We start from the raw sequence: 24821 nt of genomic DNA on the forward strand, positions 1-24821 counted from the left end.
TGAGGATGTAGCATGAGCTGGGAAGACCCAAACTTTCCCTTGGCTTTTGTTCACACATCGGGGCAGATGCTCCTGTTTGTCATGTAATGAGAGATACAAAGGGATGTGGATCCCCTAGTGAAGGTCTTCAAAGTGGCAGCTGGGGAGGGAATGGCTAAATATTGCATGGATCCCCCTGGACGTGGCTCTGTAAGGCTGGGAGCTGCACAGGGGTGCTGGCTCCTCTGTGGGTGCAAGAACCAGGAGGGAAGGAATTCCCCCTCTCCCACAGGACTGTGCAGACATGCTGCCTCTGTCATTAGGAGACCAAGACACAGAAGTCTGCAGGGATGGCTCCTGCCTTGGAAATGGGAGTGAAAGATTGGGAGACACTCACAAGAAATGAAAAACCAGCCTTGTGGATGATGTCACCCAGTGAGTGCAGGAAGCGAGCAGGAAGGAAAAATTACATGTCCCAGTTGTTTCACTTCTTGTCCCTCTGCCTTGTTTCGTCTGTCACCAGCCCCCGGAGCATCCCGACACCCGGTCGACGGTTACCAACAGGCCATAAATAAAACCGCTGGAGCCACTGGTGTCAACATCTTGGCATTGTTTAGGTCTCCTTGTTTGCCTTTAAAATGACTCTCCTCCTCGGGGTCATGCAGATGAAAAAGCGGGGACCCCCTGCCACTATCCACAGAAATCATCTTGCCATGACTTGTGTTGCACTGCCTTTTTTTTTGCCTGTGAAGTCCGGGGTTTGGGGAGCTGCCCGGGAGCATTACTCATGCTACACCCAGGGCTCCTGCTCCCTCTTGCCCGCCTGTGTCCTGGCACGTCACCTCGGGCGCCTGTGGGTCGCCTGAGCCTGGGCCACATCACCCCTTTTCCTGACTCCCAGAGGCAGAGTTTGGGCTGGATTTGGGGACGGAATCACCCGCCAGCCCCGTGCTGCTGGCTTATCTGCTGCATGGCTGTGCCTGGCTGTGCTGCGGATGTTGGCAGGCTGGAGAGTGGAAAAACAAACGGTGGAGATGTGGATCCATGGGTAGAGCCTGGCCATGCAAACGTGGTGTGCCAGTGCTGAGCCTGGCGCTGGAGGGATGCCACTCTGTGACAGCCTTTGCCCCAGCACTGGAGCTTTGCATCATAGAAGCTGCTAATGAGGCTCTGAAAACACAATAAATACTCCTCCAGAGGCAGTTTTTCATCCATGGGCTTTAATAAAAGGGTGGCTTGAACCCCCCCCCCCGCCTGCACGGGGTGATGTTGAGCCAACAAACGCTGAGCTATGGCAGCACTGGAGGGGACCAGTGCTCCCCAGTGCCTGGAGCATCTCCTTTCCTCCAGCAAGGGTTGCATGGTGGAAAGCATCATCCTCCATCTCAGCTGAGTTGTGACTTGATGTCAGATTCACTCTCCCTGATCATCTTTAGCCTGTTGTTTATAATAAAAATCAAGCGATCCATCTCTTCTGACAAGAGGAAGAGTTGCTCCAGGAAGCTGTGGACAGGTCAACTTCTATATAAAGGAACTATTACTTGACAGTTTCCTGGCCATAAATAGCTGTCCAGCCAGGCTGGGGATTTTATTTAGAAATAACAAATGAAGTAGGCCATAAGTAACTTCATGACCTTGCTCCCCCTTCATTTCCCACCCATCTCCCCTCCTCACTGTGGTCTTCTCTTCACCCCCAGGTTCCTCAGGACTTCCAGGACCCCCCTGCATGCCCCAGCAGAGCATATCTCTCCATCTCCCACCTGCAAGAAGCTGTAGAAACATGCTGTTGCCAGCTTTTGAAAATGTGATGTTTTTGCATCACTGAAGATCTTTTTCTACAGCTCAGCTCTAAGAAATTATTGTTTTCTACTTGGTTTTCATTAAAATAATTAAAAAGTAATCTGCTCTGCATGGCTGAAAGCTGGAAATCCTCCACTCAAAACATCCCCAAAACTGGATGCAAAAGATATAACTCCAACATATCCTTTATTTTTCAATCCTTCAAACCTTTCTGTTAAGTTTTGGAGGACTAACTTCTGATTTTCTAATGCTCAGAGCTGGCAATATCAAAACCTGTGAGGAAATAAAAAAAGAGAAAACAGCATTTCTGTATTCTTTTATTATTGGGAGGTTTTGACCATTTTTGTCATGTCATTTGCCTAAAATAACAATGAAAAACTCTTTGTTTGGAGCTGGAAAGGGAAGAGCAGTGTGTTTATTTCATGTATGACTCATCAGCTCAGTGTTGATACGCGAAACACTTCAGAAGCTAACACTCTATAGAGATGATCGTTTTTAATATAAAACAATAAATGTTTAAAACAACCGTTGCTTTTTTTTTTTTTCTCTTTTCTTCCTGTTGTGGCCAATAAAACATAAGGCAGGCCACATAGTTTACATTTTAATAAAATTAAGTTATTTGGTGCCATGTTATTACAGTCTTTATTGGAAAGTGGAATAAATTGCACACAGAGGAGACATAGGAGGGAGAAATCACTGCGAATAAACATAGATTCTGGGATGCATTTATTTGCTGTTTTCATCTCAAAGGAGGAAGGCTTTCCCCGGGAAAGTGGAGGTGGCCCCCAGGTTCTGGCCTTGGGGAGGCAGCCCTGGGTTGCTCCAGGGAAGGATGAGCTTTTTGGGGAGCTGGTGCCACAGCAGAGCCATCTCAGCCCCATCCAGCTTTTCCACATACATCCTCCAAGAGAAACCTGTCCTGTGGCTGTGGGACACCCTGCAGTCCTGAGGCGCTGGGGCAGCCCGTCCTCCTGTCCATCGGCCGTTTGCGGGGCCAGCCGAAAACATTGGTCCCGAGGCTTTTTGCTGGAGGTTGAGGGTTTCTAGGCAAGTGCCAGGGCACACCAGGAGTCCTGTCGAAGTGGCACACTCAGCCCAGGCTGCGGGGCCATGGTGGTGGGGGAGAAGGTGTAGTCCTCGGGCTCGAATTTGAACTCGCCGTGGCCGCTGGCCAGCGCCTCGTCCGACTGGCTTTGTGCCTGCCCCAGGGAGGGAAGCAGAAAGGCATTAGAAAGCCAATAGTTATTAGCCAACAGGTCACTCAGCCCTGTGTCACAGCACAGTGGTAGGATTAGGATGGAATAGCGTGGGTTATCCCTGATGCCTACAACTGTCCTTTGGAACAGCCTGGAGCTGGGCAGGAAGGGTGTTCCATTCCAAGCAAGCACAATGCCCAGGCAGGGAGGAGGCATCCCAGGGCCCACCTGCATTTATTTATTGATTAAATATGTCCAGTTTGGAGATCTCTAGGTGTGGATATATTTTTTCAGAGCTCAGAACAAACCAGATTTCTTGGTTTCAAACAAAAAAAAACCCCTATCCCATACGGTGTAACTGGTGCTGCGCCAGACACTTGGGTGCTGGGGCTGAGCTTCCCCTCCATGCACATGTGTCCAACTCAGCAAGAGCTTAGACTCAACAGAAAGACAGTGTTGGGTCACAAAATTTTGATGTGTGGCTTGATTTAGACCTGTTTTTTCCTCCATCAATATGAAATAGCAGCCAACCCCAAAGGAAAGCTCAGGGCACAAGCACCCTGAGGCCTCTGACAGGTCTGTGGTTGCTGAGCACCTCGGGGCTATAAGGTGCAGACAGTGTTTGCCCAGGGAGCCTTTCCTTGGGAACTACAGAGGATTCCACCCTGGGCTGATCTCACCAACTCAACAGGGTTGTGACTACCAGGATTTCATGGCAGAAGATGGAAATTAAACTCAGCTCTGCACTGAAGCCTTTTCACCACCGATCGCCTCTCACAGCAGGGCTCAGACCTCCCAGTTCCCCACTGCAAGACGAAAGAGCTGATGAGGAGCCAACAGGCTGGAGCCCTTCCTGGTCTGTGATGTCTTGGCTCATGCTCCCTGCTTTCCTCAATCTGAGGCAGCAATGACCTAATTTCTTAGGTCAGGGGCTCCCAGGTCAGTGGCTGTGGAGGTGTGTGGATCATCCAGCCCAGCAGGGGATGGCTGCAGGTCCCTGTGCCTCACCTGGGACACTGACACGATGGTTTGTCCGGGATACTGCGAGGTTGTGCTGGGCTCTGATTTTAAAGTGACCGTGCTGTCTGAGTTGGTAATGGAAGAAGGGGAGTTAGTGGCCGAAGTTGTAGATCCTGGAAGATAATTGGTAGAGGGTGGTGAAGCAATGTAGGTGCAAACCTACTCTTAAAGAAATTTATATTTTAATGACAATAATCACATCTCATGGAGTGATCCTACTGTTCTTTCTCTACCAAATCTCTGTCAGTGTAAGTCTTTGTATTTGGCTGCCAAGATGCTGATGGAGGAGGAGGGAACCCTTTCACAGTCTGGCAGTGCTGGTACAGGATGGATGGGCTAATGTTGAATGCATCATGATACATTCCCCTCAATCTTTAATATGCCATTCCCACCCATATATTTTCCCATTACTCAATTTAGCCCAAATCTGCTTGAACGTGGGCACTGCTGGGCTGGATCTGGGTATCCACATAAGGAACCCCACAGGAATATGACAGGACTGGGATTCCCACCCAGCATCTTCCTTTCACATGAGAATAAATACAGACCCTAGATCTAAAACAATCATCAGTGGAAAAAAAATCACAATATTATTTTCTAATTATCTATTTCTTGCAGAAGACATGTTGAGGTGAACTGTGTTCCAAGCCCTCAGGATGGATGATAACAGCACTGTACCTGTTGAGGTTTTGCCTTTGGTAATGTTTTTAGGCTTCCTTTTCCTCGTCTGGATGCTTTCCTTTTTCATGGCCAGAGGTCGTGGTACCTTGACATTCATAAAGTTTGGAATCATTAATATTGTATTTTGCTCAGCTCCTTTCCACACATGTGTTGCTCTCCTATTTACGTGCTGTAGCTCATGCAAAGCACCTAAAGTCCTTGTCCTTCACTGAGTGCTATTTTTCTCTGCAACAGGCCTTGGCTGGAAGATGTATAAGGCTAACAGCTAAGGTTTTCCCACAGATTTTGTTTTTTCCTTTATTTTTTATTTTTCTTTTCCTGATTTATTAGTGACCTTTATGACAGGGCCTTATTAAATTACACTGGCACACTGAGAGCCTACATGGCTCAGATGGAAGAGTCATGGGGTAAAGAGACTTCAACCCTTATGGCAGAAGTTTGAAGAAGCCTGTATGGAGGGATGGAGTGTTCTCTTTGGCTGATGGGCATGTTATCAACAGTTCCCATCCTCTGGGGATAAATGTCATCAGCCAGCCTCCATGTGGGCTCCTCAGCATCCTTCACACATTTTCAATTAGTATATATAAAAGTTTGGGTTTGGGGACCTTCAGTCTCCAGCTACTGGAGCCTGGTAAGCTTTCTTTGTCATAGAACCCTAGGACGGCTTGGGTTGACCAGTTAGTTCCAACCCCTCTGCCATGGGCAGGGACACTGTCCACTAGACCAGGTTGCTACAAGCCCCATCCAACCTGGCCTTGAGCACTTCCAGAGATGGGACATCCACTGTTTCTTTGGGCACTCTGAGTGTTTCAGTACCCCCTTAGCCTTATCCTGCCTGGGAAACCCCAGTAGACTGAGCTTTTAACTGTTCAAGGAGACAGGACTGGGTTTCAGCTCTTCTGGGTCCAGTCTAGGGGCTGGTCGCTCCACACCTGATCTCCCAGAGCTGCTGGGCAGTGATCCCAACAACCAAAGGGTCCCTCCCAGTGTGGACATGTTCCTCACCCCGTGGAGCTTCATGTACAACCCGCAGGCGTTGCAGACGGGCTCCCCTTCGGCGTTCCTTCTCCAGAGGGTGGTGTTGGTTGTGTGGCAGTTAGTGCAACATAGGCCAGCACGTCTCGATGAAGACTTAAAAACAAGCAAACAAACACATGAGTGCACACATAAGAATGATGAATTGGGAAGTTTCCTTTCCCACAAAAATAAAATCTCCAACTACGCCATTTTCCTGGAAAATGTGAAACACACGTGATAACCAAATTCAGATCAAAGAAATTACATTCAAATGAGATCACTCTAATTTGCAAGTGGTTTTTTTGTTATTGAGATCTATAAACATGGCAAGTATCCTTGCAACTCATTTCACAAACTTCCAACAAATCTTCTGGAAGTGATCAGGACTCAGAGCAGAGAGAACTTCCCTCCAGGAGATCCATTCAGATGGAGAAAGAGGTGGAAAATATCAGCTGGACTTTAAAAGCATGAAGAAAACTCCTCATGCTTTACATGAATTCCTCTGTTTTTCTGCACTCAGAACTACTGCTAAAGTTATCAACATCCCAATTAATCTCTGGTTTAAGACAACTGGAATCAGTTGGCTGAACTGAGCAGAACCGAACTGAACTGGTCCATGGTGACACCAGGGAGGTTATTCTTCACGTCTCACAGATCATCTGTTCTCTTAAAGGCTGCAGAAACACCGTGCAGACATTAATTAATGACATATTTTATGAGTGCAGTGATTGCTGGCTCTGAAATATTAATAATTCCAAATGGAGAAGGAAAATGTTCTGGCAGAAGCAGCAAACTTATTTCTGACAACTTTCCTCCAAGCCACTGGAAAATTCACATCTCTCTTTATACAGACTTGTCTGCTCAGTAGACATTTCATTTGGAAGTGTCTAAACACTAAGTATTAAACCTATTCTAGTAAAAGATCTCACTAGGTATAAGGTACCTGTGGCATAAGTAATATCTCAGGCTCTCCACATTCAGGTGTGTAAAGATGTTCTTCAGCCTTGAGAAAAATCACTTTGAATCCACTCAAAGGCAGATGATAGGTGATGCAGGCAATAAAGAACTCCCTGTTTGTTTATTTTTCCATTATTGCCTGATATCCTGACTGAGCAATATAACAAATGAGGTGGGAAGAGTAGGAATAAAAATGAAATGTTTTTACAAGGTTAGCAGTCACATAAAGATCAGCTTTGAGTTTCAAGAGGCATAAGTGACATGGCCAAGGTTTGATTCACTTGTTGCTCAGCAAAGAGGTCTCAGCAACTATTTGCAAATAGTGGTATTGCTTTGGAAATGATTCAGCTTTCAAGAAATAAACCAGGCAATAATAATAATACATGGGGGTGTGAGCTGACAAGCCTGGCACAGGGGATGAGATAGCAGACCTTGTCTCTAATGTGGGACATGGTGTCACAGCAAGATCCAGGAGCAGCTACAGCCTTTCAGCTGCTGGGGCTGTGCCGTTCATCCTGCAATTGATGGGAGCAGAGGAAGGTGAACACTTGATGGGTGTAAGGGTTCTGAGGTCCAACTCCTGCTGTGGGCACAGAGGGGAATTTGGAGGCACTCAGCCTGGAACAACTGTTCCTGGTGCAATCTGTCATCACTTGTGGATGGGAGGAGGCCAATTCAAAGCCTTTTGGAAAGCCCCAAAATTTCTGGGCCACTGCTGGTCCCTGGGAGGCAGGGACAGGTTGTCCCTGTTTCACACAACATTTTGTCTGCAGCTTCCAGTTGAGATGGCAATGAGACCTGTGGCTCTGGTGGCCCAAGGGCAATACCAGCCCTGCCAGAGCTTGGCCCACCCTGCCAGCACTGCTCATGGGCTTCCTGCTGGGGCAGCGACATGTGCCTTCTGCATCTCCTGTGCAACACTCTGCAGGCTGGCTCCCCCTCACGCAGCCAGTGAGAGAAAAAAACATCCTCTACCACCAAATATTACAATTTTAATCTGAGAAACCCCATGAGAACCTGCCCCTGCACAACAACCTGCCAGATTAGCAAGAAAGAGACAGTCAAGGCTACTGTTGCTCACTGAAGGACGAGGGTACAATACATTATTGCTGGTTTCCCAGCAATTCTCTTGAAAGAAAATGCATTTCTGCCTGGCTCCACCCCGCAGCCTTTGTACCATTCTGACCTTGTCTAGGAAGTTGTTGACTTCAACATTGTGCTCAGTGTTTATTTATACAAATGCAGCATACACTCAAACAAAAACTCTTCATGGACCGGGCTTGACAGCCAAGTGCTGCTGATAAGCTCAAGGAATGGTGAGTTGGTGCCTATCAAATCAACCACGTGTAAGTGCTGTTTTGAGAGCCCAAAAAATTCAGAGCCAACAGGGCAGGTCTTTCCAAGGGAGACCAAGCCATCAGAGACTTTGTTTCACCTCCTTTTCAAAGGTAGAAAAGAAACTGCAGGGTTTCACAGGAAAAAAAGAAGGCACTGAAGCCTCAGATTTAATCAATGCTTCTCTGTCCCCCTTTCCAGCACGATTGAGGGGATCTGTTGTTTACAGGAAAAATGTTGTAGCAAAGTGTGCTGAGATATCTGAGCTCAGCTCCTGAAAGTGGGCAGATCTGAGGCTCAGAGCCAAAGGCAGCAGCATCCTCTGAGATTTGTCTTTTTTACTAAGGCTCTGGGCAAACCTGCACTTTGGAGGATGAGGGAGCAGCAGGAACTGAAGGGCAGGAGAAATCCAAGGCACGCACCATAAACACTGAGTGGTTCTGGGGTCCTGTTAGATTGTCCCAGGCCTGTGAGCAGTCCCACCCCCACCTTCTGCAAAAGTGTCACCAAACCCATTGTGTATTGCAAACTGTAAAAAAGGACAGGCTGAAACCTCCTGAGCCAAAGTAAAAAAAAATAATCCTTGAGCCAAGCCAGAAAAATTCAGCTCCAGGTTAGTCCTTTAGCTCAGGATTGTGTGGGAGCTGCTGAGCACAGGACAGCTGCTGCAACTGCCCCCCTTTGCTGTACCGTGCAGGGCACGGGGGGAATTGCAAGTGTGGGATGCAGCCATCCACCTCCACCAGCTGCTCCTGATGGCAAAAGTGATCTGGCTTTTCAGACTGGATCTAAGGTATCTTGTGAAACACACCAAGAAACTTCAGCTACAAAAGGTGCTGCCTAAAACAAAGCGCTGCCTCCATCCTCCTTTAAGATAAACCCTTTCTGCCGAAAGCCACAGTGCTTTGAATCCAGACACGGGCTGTAGCAGGATGGCTGTCCCTGCTGCATAGAGGATGTCACCCTTATCTCAAAAAAAGAAACAAAAAATGAAGTGGAAACTACGCTACGACTGCTCGCCCTCTCCCACACACGAGCAAGGCTGAGCACTGCCGAGCCGCGGGACGTCATTCCCGCAGCAATATCTGGGCCACGTCGTGTTCTCCAGGGCTTTATGGGGGACTTTGCTTTGTGAAACACAAGTCAAAATAACTCCCAACGCGGCGTCTACGTACAGAACAAAGGTCATAACGTAAAGGACAAAAGCAACCATTTTTCCTTCCCGTGCCCTTATTTCTCTGCACTGTGAAAGCCAATTTCATCGTTCGTGGCATATCTCTGTGTTCACTGCTCTGCTCTCACCCAGCCTGTGTGGGTGAAGCAGGGAAGACATCCATCCCCTGCTATGGAAATTGTTTGGGAGAATAAATATCCCAAGCCACAGGGGTGCAGGTTGCTCCCTCTGCGGTGGGTTTGCAGAGGTCACCTGGCACCCTCTTGTCCATCATCAATAGATCCACTGAGGCACAATTTGCTGCAACACGACATTTCAAACCCTTGGGGAAACCCAAGATTTTGAAATGCTTCATTGAAAATTCAGGATGGAAAGTCAAAATTGCAACCCCTTTTCTAACCCATAAAACAAATCCCCTCAAGTATTTCAATCGTAGGAAAGCGCTTCCCCTGGACAAGAATCAACCCTTTAATTTGAGCTTTAACTTCATTGTATTGATTGCCAAATAATGATAAAAAAGGTCGGAAGTACTTTGGTAATTCCCAACTAATTTGCTCATTCCTGGGAAAGCGGTCTTAATTCTGCGAACAAACGTTTTCCACCAGAAAATTTTGTTGGAATGTTTACCGAAAAAATTTATGCCCAAGAGCACTCATGGATGCCATGGATGAGGCTCGGGCAGGGTGCAGGCAATGCACGGCCGCCTCCTTTCCCATGCGCCACAATAAAACACTGAGGAGCAGAGAGACCTCGCCGATTTCCTCAGGGAAAAGCTGTTCAAAAGAACTCTGGAAGTTCACCCACTGGCGCTTTTGGATGCCGTTCCCAAAATGTGGAGTTGAATTTAAACTGGTTTGCGTCTCCTTCTATGCATGGATTGTGTTCGCTCTGAAGAAATCAGCAGCGCAACTCTGAGATTTGCGGCACAGCAGATTTAATGTCATCGCGTTAGAGGAGACAGGAGGGTTTTGGAGAGACAGGCAAATCCTGTCGCATAATGCTAAATATTTCACAGAAAAGCCTTGATTTTGATGCGATGAACAGAAAAGGGGGATTTTCTCTGGAGTTACCACCCATTTCATTTTGCAAATCCAGATCTGCATTTCTGGAATCGGAATCAGAATGAAACATCTTGCTCGGTCTCAACTTTCTTTTTCTTAAAGGTTTTCTTGTACAGAAACTTGTCTCTATTGGGTTATTGCTAATAATTTGTTTTGCAATACAAAAAAATAACTGCAGGAATACACCCTGAGTGAAAGCTCAAGAAGCTCCCAGCTGTTCCCCAGCACAGCTCCAGCAAACATCCTGTTTTTAATGACAGCTTCTGATGACAGCCTCTAAAACCAAAACTGTTACCACCAAATTTAAACATCCCAAAGTGACTGCACAGAAAAAAAGAGGAGGCGCCTTTCCTCTTTCTCCATGGGATCCCAGATAGAAGAAGCCCAATATTACACTGGGGGGGGAATTAGTGTTTAACCTTCAGGGAAACTGGGAACTGCCAAACCCCCAGTTTTCCCCTTAGGCTGGCGGGGAACTGGGCCCCATCCTGCTCCCATTGCAAGCAGCCACAAACCTGCTGGGCCAGCTCAGGACCAGCCCTGCCTCCTGTGCAACTACCCTGCCTAGGCTGCATGTGTCTGCAGGAAGAACTAGGAAATAATAATGACAGCAATTATAGAATAAAAAGCAATGCACCCACTGCAGGAATGGAGCCAGGGGAAGCCCACAGAGTCCCAACCAGTGGCAGGGCTGACTGTCCCTGCTTGGCTCTGGCTCAGACCCTCTGTGCAGCCCCAGAACCCCTTCAGTCCCTGTGCCTCTGTTTCCCCTGCCCACCAGTCATTGCCGGGGCAGCAATCCCTCTGGTTTCATCCCATTCCCACTGACCCCAGCCATTTCTGCACCACAGCAAGGGTCTCCTGCCAGTGCTGATGGCAACTGATCTGTGGGAGGACCGAGAGTCAAACAGATCCTAACACAAGAACAGAGACCTCAACAGCGCAGGTACCGAGTCAGCCCCCCGGCCCCTGCCCTCTAGCCACCCCCGGGTGGGTCCCAGAGAGTTTCCCCTTCTTACCAGCCTCTTCTGCGGCTTGAGCGGCCGGTTGATGCCGTTCATTTTGTGGTAGAGCCCGCAGGCGTTGCACAGGTAGTGCCCGGTGCCGTCCTTCCTCCAGAGCGGTGTGGACATGGCTCCGCAGTTCACGCATTCCCGGCCATCCCCGGGGAACTCCTCGAGGTACTCTGGAAGAGACACACACGGCGTAAGGGTCAGGAGCCACCCCCACCGCACAGGGGGACCCTGCGGGAGAGAGTCTACAATCCTCTTTGCCCCAGTACTGGGGACAATCCCGGTCCGGGGAGAGTTTCCCTCCAGCCTACCAAGTGTGCACCAACCCCCTTTATTCCTTCCACACTTTAATCTTTTAATATTTTGCTTAAAGACAACACATTCCCCCCCCCCATCCCTTCCCTGAAAGACCCCAAAGAACAGAACACGGCTGGGGTCTCCCTGGGATGGGAAGGGGCTGGGATTCTACCAGTGGGAGAAAGAGATGTTATGCCGGGATGCAAAAATAAATGAGAGAGGGGGGGAAATGAGACCGTTTTCCTGATTTCTATCAAGAGAGAGGGGAAAAAATGGGATCGTTTTCCTGATTTCTATCAAGAAAACCCTGAAGCCGCTGGCCGGCGAGGACGGCCCGGCCGGGGAAGGTTCGGGGCTGCCCGTGGAGCGATGCCGGGCTGGCTCCCCGGGAGAGCATCACCGGCCGGCCGCGACCCCAACTCCTGCTAGCGAGACTCTTCCTCACTTTTTGTCTCCCCGCAAAAAAAAAAAAAAAAAAAAAAAAAAAAAAGAAAGAAAAAATTAAAAAAAGTCCCTGGAAGGAGCCGCGGGGCCGCTCCGAACACCGTCCGCGGTCCGTCCCTGCCCCGCGGCAAACGGGCAGCCGGAGCGAAACCGGGGGAACCCCTCAATCATAAGTCGCTCTCTTTCCTCCTACTCCCTTTCTTTTTTTTTTTTTTCTTTCTTTTTTAAAATAACTTCCTCTGCCTGAACTGTTATTTTCTTCCGAAGAAAAATCCGCCTTTATTTTTTTTTTAAATAACTCGTCTATTGTATTAATAATGATCCAAAGGAAAGGAAAAGGGAAAAGAACAAAACTTAAAGGGGGGGAGAAATGGAAAATAAAAATGAAATGTAAAAAGAAAAGTATAAAAAATTATTGCAGTAATTAATTACATTAAAAATAAATAAATAAATAAAAGAATAGTTTGGACTACTTAAGAGCAGTTTACACTATTCAAGAGCAAAAATAAACGGCAGAGAGGATGGCTGCCGCTCTCCCGGATCCTAAAGCACCGAATTAAAAGAGCAGAAAAGATTTCTGGGGCATCATCTCTGGCAGGACGATCCCTTCTCGCACAACGCAAAGGATTTCCCCAGACAAAGAGAAAGTCCTGTAAAGAAACCGCTGCCAAGCACCTCCGGCGTGGGAGGAAAAGCCGAGCCGGTGAGACAGCCCGGTGGGGAGGGGGCTGCTTCCCTGCTCTAACTTTGTTCTTGGGGTGAAGATAAGATAATTCGGTTCACCGCAGTAAAAATGATAACGCGACTGAGATCTTGAAGTGGCTTCTAAAGGACTTTGCAAACCGCAACCGGAGGAGGCTGGTGAAGTGCCCCCGGGGTTATAAACCCTGAGCACGAGGAGTCCTGTTAAATCAAGCCCAAAACTTTATTTGCTTAGAGTTTGGTTTAAAAGGACTTTTGGTGTGGATGCAAAGGAATTGAAGTGAGGTTTATTGTTCAACGCCTGAGCGCGTTTCAGTGTCTCCCCAAAGGCCGCAAAGGGATGCAGCTGCCGACCTGTTTGGGCGAAGGTGAATAAGGAGACCGAGAGTCTGTTCAAATATAAACTAATTTACCACAATAAATTACTTAAAAGGGAGGGAGCTATAAATCTGCCCCGCTAATTTAAACACAAGGGTAAGTATTGAAGCACAGGCACAAAGTCGATATTGTGGGAAGGAGATACCGCGGGGGTGGTGGTGGAGTGGGGGAGAAGGGGTTGAACGGCCTCTGCTCCCCTGTCCTCCGGGGGAATTGCTCTGCTTTGAAACGTGGTCTTTGCCCTTCTTGTCACACACGCACACCCCCCCCCCCCACATCCCATCTCTACCCAGGATCAGCCGCACACACCCCGTTCCCGGACCATCTCTCCATCCTGGGGTAAAATCATCTCCTCTGCTGTCGGGGATGCCAGCGGGACAACTGAATCCGCGGCCCCGGGCCACCGACAAGCCGGAGGGATAGGGATGGGGATAGAGACGGGGATGGGGACAGGGATGGCCCCCCCACTTGGCGCCGAGAGCCGGACAACGACTCGGCGCCCCAACAGGTCGATGAGGGACGGCGGCGACCTACCGAAGGTGGACCTGCGGCCGGGTAAGGCCGCCTGCCTCGTCTGCAGGCTGTGCAGCACGCTGCTCTCAAAGTGTCCGGCCGTCCAGGAAGGCGGTATCTCGGGGGTCACGTAGGCGGGGTAGGGGCTGGAGTAGGACCCGTTAACGGAGCGCACCAAGGCGTTGCCGTACTGCTCCCGGCCCCCGCCGCCCAGCAGCAGGGGCCCCTGGTAGGCGCCGTCGCGGCCCGGGGGGCTGCTGCCCGGCGGGCTGTGCGAGTACGAGAAGCCCGACGGCGGGTGGGGGCTGCCGGCGTTGAACGCGGCGGCCTCGCCGCTGCTCTGCCCCCAGCCCGCGGGGTTGCCGAGGTGGCTCTGGTGCGGTTCGCAGCCTTGCAGGTAGGGCAGCGTCTGCAGGACGGAGGGCACCCGGGTGGTGGGCACGTAGACGGGCGAGCCGGCCGACGAGTGGAGGAAGTTGCTGGAGTCGTGGGAGTAAGCCGACTGGCCATGGTTGGGGGCGAGGGCCAGACCCTGATACATGTTCCGTCCTCGGCGGCGGCGGCTGCTCAGGGCCCGTCCGGCTGCGGCCCGGCGGTGCCGAGGGACTCACTCAGAGGAACCTGGAGGGAGAACCGAGAGCAGCGGGCTGAGACCCGGCACACAGCGGGAACCCGATGGCCTTTCCCGAGCCGAAAACGCCTCTTCCCTGCCTCAAGCAAGGGCCGAAATTTGGACTATTTTTTTCCCCTTTAAACTTTCCTCTGAGCCATGGCGAGAAATAACCTCCTCTGAACGGGCAGCGACCCCGCCGGCACCTTCCCCGACCCCGCCGCCCGCCTGGGCACCTCCAAGGAGCCGGAAAAAGCCTCTAACAATTAAATTATTTTTTTTTCCCCAAAAGTATTTCCCTTCCAGTCTTTTTTTTTTTTTTTTTTTTCGGAGCCCAGGGCCTGGAACGCGGCTCCGGGCCTTGCTGGCCGGGAGGAGGCCGCCCGCGGTGCGGCCCCTCGGGCGCCCTTGCCGGGCGGGATCGCAGTCCCAAAGGACCTGGGCAGCCGTCCAAGATCGGGAGCATCCCCGGTGTCCTCCAGACACCAGCACTGCCGCTTTCTTCTAAAAAAGCTCAATAACCCTCGGGCAGGCCTCTCCGTGCGGGCGGAGGGCTCGACCCGCCAAGCCTCGCAGGAGCATCCCGCCCCCCGGCTCGCTCCTCTCGCACAGGTACTCACATGGCAGCGGGCCGGGAGCGGAGCCGGGCACGGCCGAGGGGGCATGGAGTTGTGCTCAGACCATCCAGGGAAATCCCAAGGAAATAAAAATAATAATTAAAAAAAAAAGAAGTTGAAGTTCGCGGGGGAGGGAGGACTAAAAAACAAACCAGCAGGACCCCCTGGCAGAGCGGGGCTGCCCTCCCTCCCGGTATTCTCCCTCTCGTCTCCCGTGGGTGCGTCCCTGGCTGCGCCCGGCGGGGAAGTGGCGGCGGGGGCGGCGGCGGCGGCTCTTTACGGCGGCCCCGGTGCGGGCCGGCCCACGTGACGGCCGGCGGGGCAGCCCCGGTCCCGGCCGGGATTGGGCGCCTCCCGGCAGGAGGGGGGGACGGGATAAGTCCGGCCGGCTCCGCTCCCGGCGGGGGGGACGCGCCCGCCGGCTCCCCCCTGGCGCGGGTCGGCGGGCGCCGAGGGGAGCAGGGGACGGATGCGGCCCCCGGGTGCGCCCCGCACCGCCCCGGGCCCGCTGGGCGCCCCCCTCAGCAAGGCTGGAGGGGTACGCCCGCCCCCAGGAGAGTTGGGGGATTCCTCCGTCCTTTGCAGGCCCCGCTGCCTTTCTGGGGTTCGCTCCGACCACCCCATCTGGAGGCGATGCCCCCCCGTCCCAGGCCGCCGGGAGATGTTGAGGAACACACCGAAAACTTCCCGGCGGGGGTTCGGTAGCAGAGGATGATGGCGGGAGGTTTTCTGTTTCGAGCCAGCGCTCCGGCTGTGCTTTGACATAAAGCCCAGTCTTACGGGGAAGGGGGTCTCAGCCTGCCCCCCACGTCCGCCTGACTTTCTCAAGCGGCCCAGGGCCCCGCCGAGGATGCGGTGACACTCGCAGCCTGCTCGCTCCGGCCGTGCCCGGGGCTCAGTGCGCCTTTGCCCAGCTGGGCCACTTCGGAGAGCAACCCTCCGGTCCCTCACCGTCCCGTCGGGGCCGCCCCTGCGGAGAGCAGCAGAGATGGTCCTTCTCCCTGCAGCCCCCCCCGCCGGGCCGCTCTGGCCTTTGCGGCGGGGACAAAACCCCTTTCCCTCTGTCCCTCGTCGGTGCGAGCTCGGGAAGGGACTTCAGAGGGCAAGCCGCTCTTAGTCCCAGCTGCCCACTTAGCCCGGGTAATTCGACCGTTTTAACTCTCCTCCGGTACCGACCAGCGAGGAAATAATTTCATCGCTACTGGGATTTGTCCCCGGGGCGCTCAGGAGAATTATCGCGCCTTCGCGCAAAGTTGATGTGCTTCTCCTCCCCGGAGAAAAAACCTCGGCGAGTCTCCCCCTCCGCTCGCTCCATCCCCGGGCGGACAGAGCTTTGCCGCCCGCAGGCCTCTGCCGACGGATCGGGCCCTGCTCGGCCCCGGAGCCCTCGGGCAGCGCAGCCCGGCGCTGTCCGCCGGTGCGGGTCCGACGCCCGGGGGAGCCCGCCCAGCCCCGGCTCCGCAGGGACCAGCGCTGCGGGAAGGGTGGGAAATTTCAGCTCCAAAATAAACTGGTGCAGGAATGCCAGCTATTTCCCTCGGAATAATGCAACGCAACTGGCTGGAGATGTATTTATTTGCTCGCGAAAGCGGCCGTTTATAGCTCGCAGGGTATCCTTTGTGCCCGCGGGGCAAAAGGAGAAAACAAAACCAAAACAACAAAAAACCACAAATAAAAATATAAAGAAAAAAAAGGAAAAAATATAAAAAAAAAAAAAGAAAAAAACAGGGGACAAATTTTTTTTTAGAAAGGTGGAAAAGCTATAGAAAAAGAAAAAACCCGAGGAGGCTCCAGCCCCGCGGCGACACGGGAAAATCCGTCCCTGAGGAAAACCAGCCCCAATCTCTTAGTAGCTGTGGCTGAACCACCGCCGGGGTTTCTTTCGTTTCGTTTCGGTTGTGAAAAACGGGGTGAAGCCGTGGGGATGCGTGGGTTTCCAGACTTTACTATTTCAAGGTGTTACTAAATTGTGATTTATTCTGGCTATTTTTAATGCTTGAGAACTGCCCGCTCCGATCGCTCCTGGCGTTCAGATAAATATAAAAACGTTGAAAAAAACGAGGCACTGCTAAACCCAGAGGGATTTACCCAGTGAGCGTGTTCACGCCGGAGGAAACCACCGCGTGCGAAAACCTGCCCGTGGACCTGTGGTGTGTCTGTGGTCAGACTCATCTAGTGGTTGGATTTTTTGGTTTATTTTTTTTAAACTAGTTTACCAACCGACTTTCTCCTCCGGTGGTGCCGAAGCTGCCTGGCTCTCTCCCTACCGGGCAGAGGAGACACGAGGGGCAGCCGGTCCCACGAGCGGCTCCTCCCGCGGGCGTGGAGCAGCGCTGAGGGCAGGTGCTCCGACACCGGGGGCTTCCAGCACCACCCGCCGCAGCCGCCGTCGGGCTGGGCCCGTATTCCAGTGCCCGTTGGGCGCCGGCTCCGGCTTCTGTCACCCACGCGTGTGGCTGTCCACGGGATTGGATGCCCCGTGGTTTGGGATGTTTGTAGAATTTCGAGCTGAGGAAGGCCCGGGTGGGCGATGCTTTAGATGAAGTGGGAGGGAAGGTGCCAGCGTGGTAGCGGTGGCAGCGGCGATGCCCCAGTCCACAGCCGTCGCACTGTGCCCGGGGAAGTTCACGTCGGAATGCGGGACACAGGGAGCCCGGGCTGTGCGGAGACCCTCCCGCAGGGACAGATGCCCCTCCCCGGGGCTCCCTGCCCCACCGAGGACATCCCCGACGTGGTGGCCGGACACCTCTGCCTAGCTCACGCAGAAGATTAGATACAAAAATGGTAACGGAGCACAGGTACGGGTGATGCTCTCTTTTCCATCCCCGTTCGGAGCGGGGACAGGCGGGAAGGTTTCCCGGGAGAGCCCAGTGTGACCCTGACAGTACCCGCCGCAGGCTTTGACACCGGCGCACATCCCTTGTTGGGCTCACGGTCCATTTGACACGCTCAGTCGGACCCAGCTCTGCTTTTCCAGGGGATACGACTACTTCTTTCGAGGGGGTTAGGAAGGGACCTTTTTCTAATGTCTCCCCGCACCCCCACACCCCAACGTCCAGGCAGAGCTTGGCTCCGGCTGGGTCCCAGAGGGGCCGGTGCGGCTCGACAAAGCCCCGAGGGAGCCCTGACCCCTCCAGGTGAGGCTCCCCCGGGCCGGGACAGACTGCCCGGCGCCCCGGCCCCTCGGCCCTAATCCCACTCCGGCTGATTTGTGAGTCCTGCGCGGGGGCGGACGCGTGGGAGCGTCCTGCGCGGTCCCCGAGGGGGCTTCTAGCTCCCCCCTCCCCCTAAGGAAAAACCAAGGGGAAAAAAAAAAGGAAAAGGCGAACTGAGACAGAAGGGTAGAAACGTTCCCGCTCCTGCTACACCGGGCAGGGAAGCAAGGCACACCCCGAGCGGGGAACCGCCGGTTATCGTTCCCCTTCTGTGTGTTGGGAGGTGACAATTAATTGGATACGTCCCCTTTCCTTCTTCTGCCTCCCCAGGGTTGCAGCATCCTCCCCTGGGGCTCAGAGGCGTCTCGCAGCCCCCTGCCTTCGGGGGAACCGGGGAGGGAGAGTTCCGACGTCAGAATCGAGCCCAACTCGGGGCTCTGCCCTGGGCCGCCCGCCCAGCAGCCGCCCCGAGCCGGCCCCCTTCAGTCTCCCCGTCCCGAGCCACCCGATGCAAAGGGAAACCCGTTGCGAGCTTCGTCCCTCAGCCCTGATGGGCGGCATCGGGCTCCTCTCCGACTCTTCCCCCATCTCCCAGAGGAAGAACGAACTGCCCGGGGCCACAGCAAGTTCCCGGAGCCTGCTTCCCCTGCCCGGTGGGCTGTGAAAAGGGGGGATGGATGGGAGGGGACCAGCAGGGTTTGTATCTCCTGGTCCACTTCCCCTTGTCTGCATTTCCCAGTCCACGTTCCCTAGGCCACATATCCTGGTCCAGTATCCCTCCATCCTACCCCCAGCCCCTTCCTACCCAGTCTCCAAAGGACAGGCTAGTCCCTTGGCTCAGGTACCTCCTGCGGTCGAGGCTGGGCTGATTCCTAAGGCAGTGCTGGAGAGAGGTGATGGACACAGCCAGGGCTGGGAGAGGCCTCGTCTGGCAACAGGCTGTGGGCAAGGACTGAGCTGCCCCAGCCCAACCAGGCAGGAACCGAGAGGTTTTGTGCTTGAAGGAGTGAGGAGATGCCAGAAGGCTGTGTCTCAAAAGGGTTAAATAAACAGCAGGCTCCACCAAAAAATATTTATCTCCTATTATATGCATGTGGTGGTGGCTCTCAGGAAGGGGGGCTGTGATAGAGGTGGGGAGAAAGTATTTAAACTTTTTCCCCCTCTTGATCTGAGATCCTGTTTTCTTCCTTAACCTGTAAGGATTTCACTGGCCTGGAAAATAAAAGAGATGCTGTAAAGATGGTGTTTCTCACTGTCCCCTATGGATACGTTTTACTGGGATACTTCAGTCTCAGCCATTCCTTCAGCCTCCCATGAGCAAAAAATGGCTACAGAAATCACCCCTTTTCCTTCAACATTTAGAGGGTACAAAATATTGACCACAGTGTGTGCCCCCCTCAGGTGGGTAATTTGGCATGGGCCTCCTAAAAGTGACCGTTGCTTGTGCGACTTTGGCCCAAATTGTTTAAAATTCATTTACTTTCCAGGCTGATTTAACAGAAGCTCCAAGCTGCAGAGCAGTCAGAAAATCCTCAGGCTGACAATGGCAGGGCCAGTGAGCCGGGCTGGGGCTGCAGCTCCTGGTGGTGGGAGTACCCTGAGAGGGAAACCACATCTTTTTTGGAGACGGGCAAACTGTGGTTTAAACTCCATGCTTATTTTATTTAGGGCACTCTGAGGGCTCCAGCTTTGCCCCAGTCCCAAAGGACAAGGACTTCCAGCCCAAGGAGGATATCTAGACCCAACGAGGGGGCTCAGTATTTCGCAGGGGTGAGGGTCTGACCCCACCTGGGAAGTTCTCCAGGAGTTTTGCCGTGGGTGGGAGCAGCAAGTGACTCAGGATTCAGCCACGTGGGCACGCTGGGGGACGCCTTGTGTATACAATTTGTTGTGCACGTAAACGTTTGTGGGGTGGAAGCCAGAGGGCACAGCGAGGCACTGGCCAGGTAACCGGAGGCAAAAATCTTCTGTATTGTGTAATGGAAACTATTTCCCTGTACAAACTCCAGCCCGTGTGTGCTGAGCTGGTGGGCTGACGCTGGAGATGCCAGCCTGGTCCTGGCAGAGGCCAGCGAACAGAGGTCTGATATCAAACCACTTCCAGAGCCTCTGCAGCTACGCGGGGTTTCCACCGTGCTCCCCGCTGCCATTATGGGCAATAAACGGGGAAGGGGAAAAAAAAAAAAAGAGGCTATTTTGGTATATTAACCTCCTTGTGGCCAGGTGAAAGGTTAAATTCACATGATTCATTGGCGGCTGAGAGACAGCACTTTGTTGCTAGGATTTTGGGGAATGCGGAGGGCTCCAGCGAAGGAGTCTCGCTAATCTTTAAGGGAGGGAGCCAGGCTCCTGTCTGACGGCTGCAGGCCCAGCAGCTCTGTGTTTCATTTCAGACTGTCACTCTCCTATCTCTCAGCTCACTCCCAGCTCCAGCTTGCTGCCAGATCTTGGGAACTGTTAACTCGGACAAATTTATAGATGGAAAAAGAACAGTTAGCCATTGTTCCTGGGGTGGGGGAGGGAGGAAAGCGAGGAGCTTTGGCCACCGAAGTCATGATGTAACCTGGTTGTTGCTTGGTTGGGAGAAACATGCAAAAGATCTGCCTCTTCCCGTGCCAGGGAAGGAAATTGGGACCATTATGTTGCTACTAAATGTTGAGAGATGCAACATTGGTGCCCAAGCCATTTGGAGGTATTTGTAGAGTGTTCCCACAAAGTGGAGTCTCCCAGCTGGACATCTCTGGCGTATGAGCTCATTTTCTCATTTCAAGTCTCGTGATACTGGGTGTTTTTCCTTAAGGCTTCAGACTCTAGAGTAATGAGATCTAATATCAACAGCAGTGTTCTCATAAACAGAGCCCCTTGCTATGTGGGCTGCCAAGAGGAAACTGGAAATGGGGACATCTCAAGGATTAAAAAAGAAAAATCCAGTTGGCAAATAGGGAGACCCTCAGATTCATTATTCCTTAGAAGTGCAATGACTTCGAGGAAGCTGGGAGAAAAGTAGGAGACTAAGAAATTGTCTCACTGGCACTCTGCCTCTGCTTTCTATTTGGATACACTTCCAACCTACCTTCATGATGGGAAGACTTCTTTTTTTCCCAATACAACATTAAAACCCTTATCTTGAAAATGCAAGAGCACTTGCTGGCCTCAGCATTTGCTTTACAACTTTTGGATGGTGTATGGCTCCTGAGCGTGGGTCTCTTTTGGAGGTATGCCTTCCAAAATTACCCAAAGAACACCTTCTGGGAGTGTTCACCCTCTACACAAACCTTCCTGCAGCAAGGTTGTATCTGTGTTACCATCCTCACAGTTTCTGTAGCCCCTTCCCCATCTGGAGCCATTCCTGGTTCTTTGTGCTCGCTCACTTGGAGGGAAAGGTGGGAAGGGTCTGGAGGGCTGTTACCTGCAACTTGGTCTACCTGCCCTCTTCTGCATGTAGCTTCAGGACAGAAGGAATCTGCACCACAGTGGGATAAATCAAATGGGGTTTTTATTGCTCTGAATCCAGATCTCTACTTTTTAAAATCATTATGTGGGTGTACAGAGTAGAAGGAAGCAAGAAATGTTGGATTGAAAAAATAAATAGTGAGATACTGTGCACTTAGAAAATCCAATCACTTGAGAATCTGGCTGCAGGGAAGGTGGTTTCTTCTTCCAAGGTCTGAAGGTTTGCAGAAGTCTGTTATTTTAATCAGAAGACTGCATAGGTTTGATTCGGAAGGCCCAGAAGATGGCATGGTCCCAAAACTTGCCTCCCCTTCATATTACTTACTGGAGTTTTATTTAACTCTGCTATAACGGGGACAGAATTTCACATTTTATAAAAGTTCTGCTCCAAGTCATCTGTGATATTAGTGCTTGTTTTCTGCTTTATTTTGATGTCTATAAGTAGAAGCAGTTCTTTTTCCCGCTGCAGGCTTGTTGTGAAGTTATTGACTCAAAAGCCCAGCTTTACACAGGTGTGCACTTCTAAATACAATTGTGAATGAACTTCTGGTGGAAGTGTTCCACTGAAGTTAATACAGGTGCCCTAGGGATGAATTTGGGACAATATCTGTATTATGGGCTAATTTGCATTTTGCATCTCTCTCCTCATGTATTTTATGTGTCTAAAAAATAATCTTCCATGAGGGAGAAATGCCACTGTGGCTTCTCATAAGCAAGGTACTGAAATGATGTGACAAATGAATGGTGTGGCCTTTCCTATCTATTAGAACTAAATTAAATGTTCCCTGTGTTGCTTTTCCACGCTGAATTTGAATACCCCTATGCCAAATATTTTTCCTGCCTTCACTCACTGTGTTTGCAGGCTGTGCTTTTCTTTCACAGCTTCTCTACCACATCTGAACTGCCTTGATTTGGGTCAGCATATCTTCTCTTCCACCTCACGAAACTCCACTTCTCACTTCTCTCCATCTCTTTGACTGCATCTCTGACCTCTCCTAGCCTCATTTTTCACCTTCTCAACAACCTCTCAGCCCTCACTGGCTGCATTTTTCATCTGGTTTGGCATGAAAACATGGCTCCAATTAGTTGGAAAGGTGGCATGGAGAGGGAGAGGTGTAAAGGCTGCCGGTTTGGCCAGAGGGGGAAGAAAAGCCCTTCTTTCTCTCCCTGGGCTCCTCAGCTGCCCAAGACATGTGATGCCTTCCATGGTTGAATGCTCCAGAGTTCAGGATGAGGAGAGAGCTTTTTGCTGCTTGTCCAGATTTGCAAATACAAAGTTAAGCCAGAACCTGAGCTTTGCACCATGTAAGTTTTAGGCCTGGACCACAGCTGGTCCTGCCCAACTGCTTTCTCCCAACACAGTGGAAACCCACCAGTTCTGTGGCCAAAGCAGTGCCTGGGGGAGAACCCGGCAATGGGCCACTCACAATCTCCTGATCGCCCTTGAGATTTTGCAGAAACAGGCTGAGCAAAGCCATGTGTTACAAGAAACCTCTGGAACCATTTTAAGAGAGTAAAGATATGCAGAAGCAGAAGTCCTGGCAAGCTTTTATTCAGTTCCCCATGGAGGGGAAGAAAATTATGAGCTTGTATATCCTGTCTGACTGTACCCAGGCCAATCTCTAGGTAGAGTTTAACCATTGTCCAGCTCTTCCGAACCTTCAGCCTCACATCTGGTTAGCTGGCCCCTTCCTGCAGCCAAAAGTTAGGGGTCTTCCTTTCAGGGGCTGTTGGCCAATCTGCATACAATTGGTGCTGTGGGTTGAAGCTGAGGTCACCATTGAAATCGTGTGTTTCCAAGAGTTGTTTGATCAAACAGAATTTACAGACCAGGACAGTTATTGACAGAGCTGACAAAAGTGATGCTGCAAAGATTTACAGTCCAGGTGTGTTGTCAGAGCAACATATTTACCTGAGATCCCAAGAACTGTTAAAATTTAATCCCTAGAGACCTTCTTGAAGGGTCACACCTCCAGGACCATTTGAAGTCACCATAAAACAGCCTAGAATTTAGGAACTTCCAGGGGAAATAAGAGCAGATACAATGATGTTTAAATGTTTTTTAATGGGTATAAAATTGGAGAGGTGAACCGATATAGGATGCCCTTTCCCTTAACCCAAATGTACAATTCTCCACAATAAAGCTCTTTGAATATATACACATTAGTCAGGATTATCTCTGAATGTCTAGTGGGCTAAGAATATGGATCCTGGAGATGTCAGGAGAAGGATTCATTAGAGGAGACGGCAAGTGCTTGGAAATGGGAAATGTATTCTCTTATAAACACAGCCTGCACTGGGGTTGACCTTAAGATTGAACAGAATTGGCCGGAGAGACGGGGAAGGCAGGGAAGGAAAACAATGTTCCTGTGCAATCATCTCCGTTTTTTGTAACAAAAATTCTTATTGAGGTTTCTGTAACTTCTCTTCACGTTCCAAATGAAAGGAACTCTCACCCTCAAAGCCGAGAATGCTGAAAAGGGAATGTTAACCCAGCCCAAGCTTACTCTTTCCTGGTGAGACATATTTGGTAGGATTTGGGGGGTACCAGGTGCCACTCCAGAAGGGATTCCTCCTCTGCTCATGTGCTGGAGCTTCCACATGACCAAAGCATTCCACATTTCTCATCCCACAAACCAGATTAATTGTTATTGTCACTTAAATCTTACTGTCCATTTCAACTCTTCAATATCAAGGTTCATGTATTTGGATGAGTTCTTGAAGTAGAAAGATGGTGGGGAATTTCAAAGCTTCTCTGTGTGTGCATGGGCACAGTCTGGTTTCCCCTTTATTACTGCCTCTCCTTGCTCTCTCATTTGCCTACTGAGCAAAATGAAAGGAGCTAGCACTGAGTATGAAAGGAACTCAGCAAACCAACATTGACTCCTACCTCATATCTATTAGCTGTAAATTACTTTAACATGAGTGACATCACACTTGACTCTTGGTAAAACAGTGTTAAGTTAGTGGGTAATAAAACAGCTTGACACTAATGATGGGTTCTGTGTGATAAATTACTGTCAGTGATCAGATAAGGGTTCTTGAGACTAACCTTGAACTAAATCTATTTTGTTGCTACATCTTGTGCACAGTGTTCCACTTCTTACCATGGGGATTAAGGGCTCAGAGCCCAATCCTGCACCGTGCTTGGAGACGAAAGGGCTGTAATTTGTGCAGGAGCGTTTCCAGAAGCAGCTTCCAAGCATCAGGCTGCTCCCATGAGTGGAGCAAGGAGGGTTTGGCCCTAGCCTTGGGAGCAGCCATCCAGTTCCACAGGCCTCATGACCACTCTGTCAGACACAGGAGCAGTTTCCAGCAGATTACTTCAGTATTTGAATCTCTGATATTTTTAATAATAATAATAATAAAAAAAAACAACAGAAAGGATTACACAACTAAGGGGTGGATCCTGAAAGTTT

General features: G+C 51.0%; 1 protein-coding gene across 1 annotated transcript; it reads right to left on the reverse strand.

The window, feature by feature from the left end:
* Window positions 1-2482: 2482 nt before the first annotated feature.
* GATA5 (GATA binding protein 5) lies at window positions 2483-15064 on the reverse strand. Its single transcript, XM_027710701.2, has 7 exons — window positions 14798-15064; window positions 13589-14188; window positions 11240-11406; window positions 5682-5807; window positions 4674-4761; window positions 3984-4108; window positions 2483-2978 (listed from the first exon to the last, which is right to left on the reverse strand). The coding sequence occupies exons 2-7, from the start codon at window positions 14106-14108 to the stop codon at window positions 2823-2825; spliced, it is 1182 nt and encodes a 393-aa protein (XP_027566502.1). The 5' UTR covers window positions 14109-14188; window positions 14798-15064; the 3' UTR covers window positions 2483-2822.
* Between the last annotated feature and the right edge of the window lie 9757 nt (window positions 15065-24821).

The sequence above is a fragment of the Pipra filicauda genome, unplaced genomic scaffold (genome assembly GCF_003945595.2).
Source record: "Pipra filicauda isolate LSUMZ 115617 unplaced genomic scaffold, ASM394559v2 scaffold13_size5146498_pilon, whole genome shotgun sequence".
NCBI lineage: Eukaryota > Metazoa > Chordata > Aves > Passeriformes > Pipridae > Pipra > Pipra filicauda.

What these genes read in the sequence shown, in the direction of transcription:
- GATA5 (XM_027710701.2), bottom strand. Translation starts at nt 14,108, where the DNA reads ATGTATCAGGGTCTGGCCCTCGCCCCCAACCATGGCCAGTCGGCTTAC. An exon ending in CGGCCGCAGGTCCACCTTCG is followed by an intron (nt 11,407 to 13,588) that starts GTAGGTCGCCGC and finishes TGTCTCTTCCAG; the next exon opens with AGTACCTCGAGGAGTTCCCC. An exon ending in TCAAGCCGCAGAAGAGGCTG is followed by an intron (nt 5,808 to 11,239) that starts GTAAGAAGGGGA and finishes CTTGTTTTTAAG; the next exon opens with TCTTCATCGAGACGTGCTGG.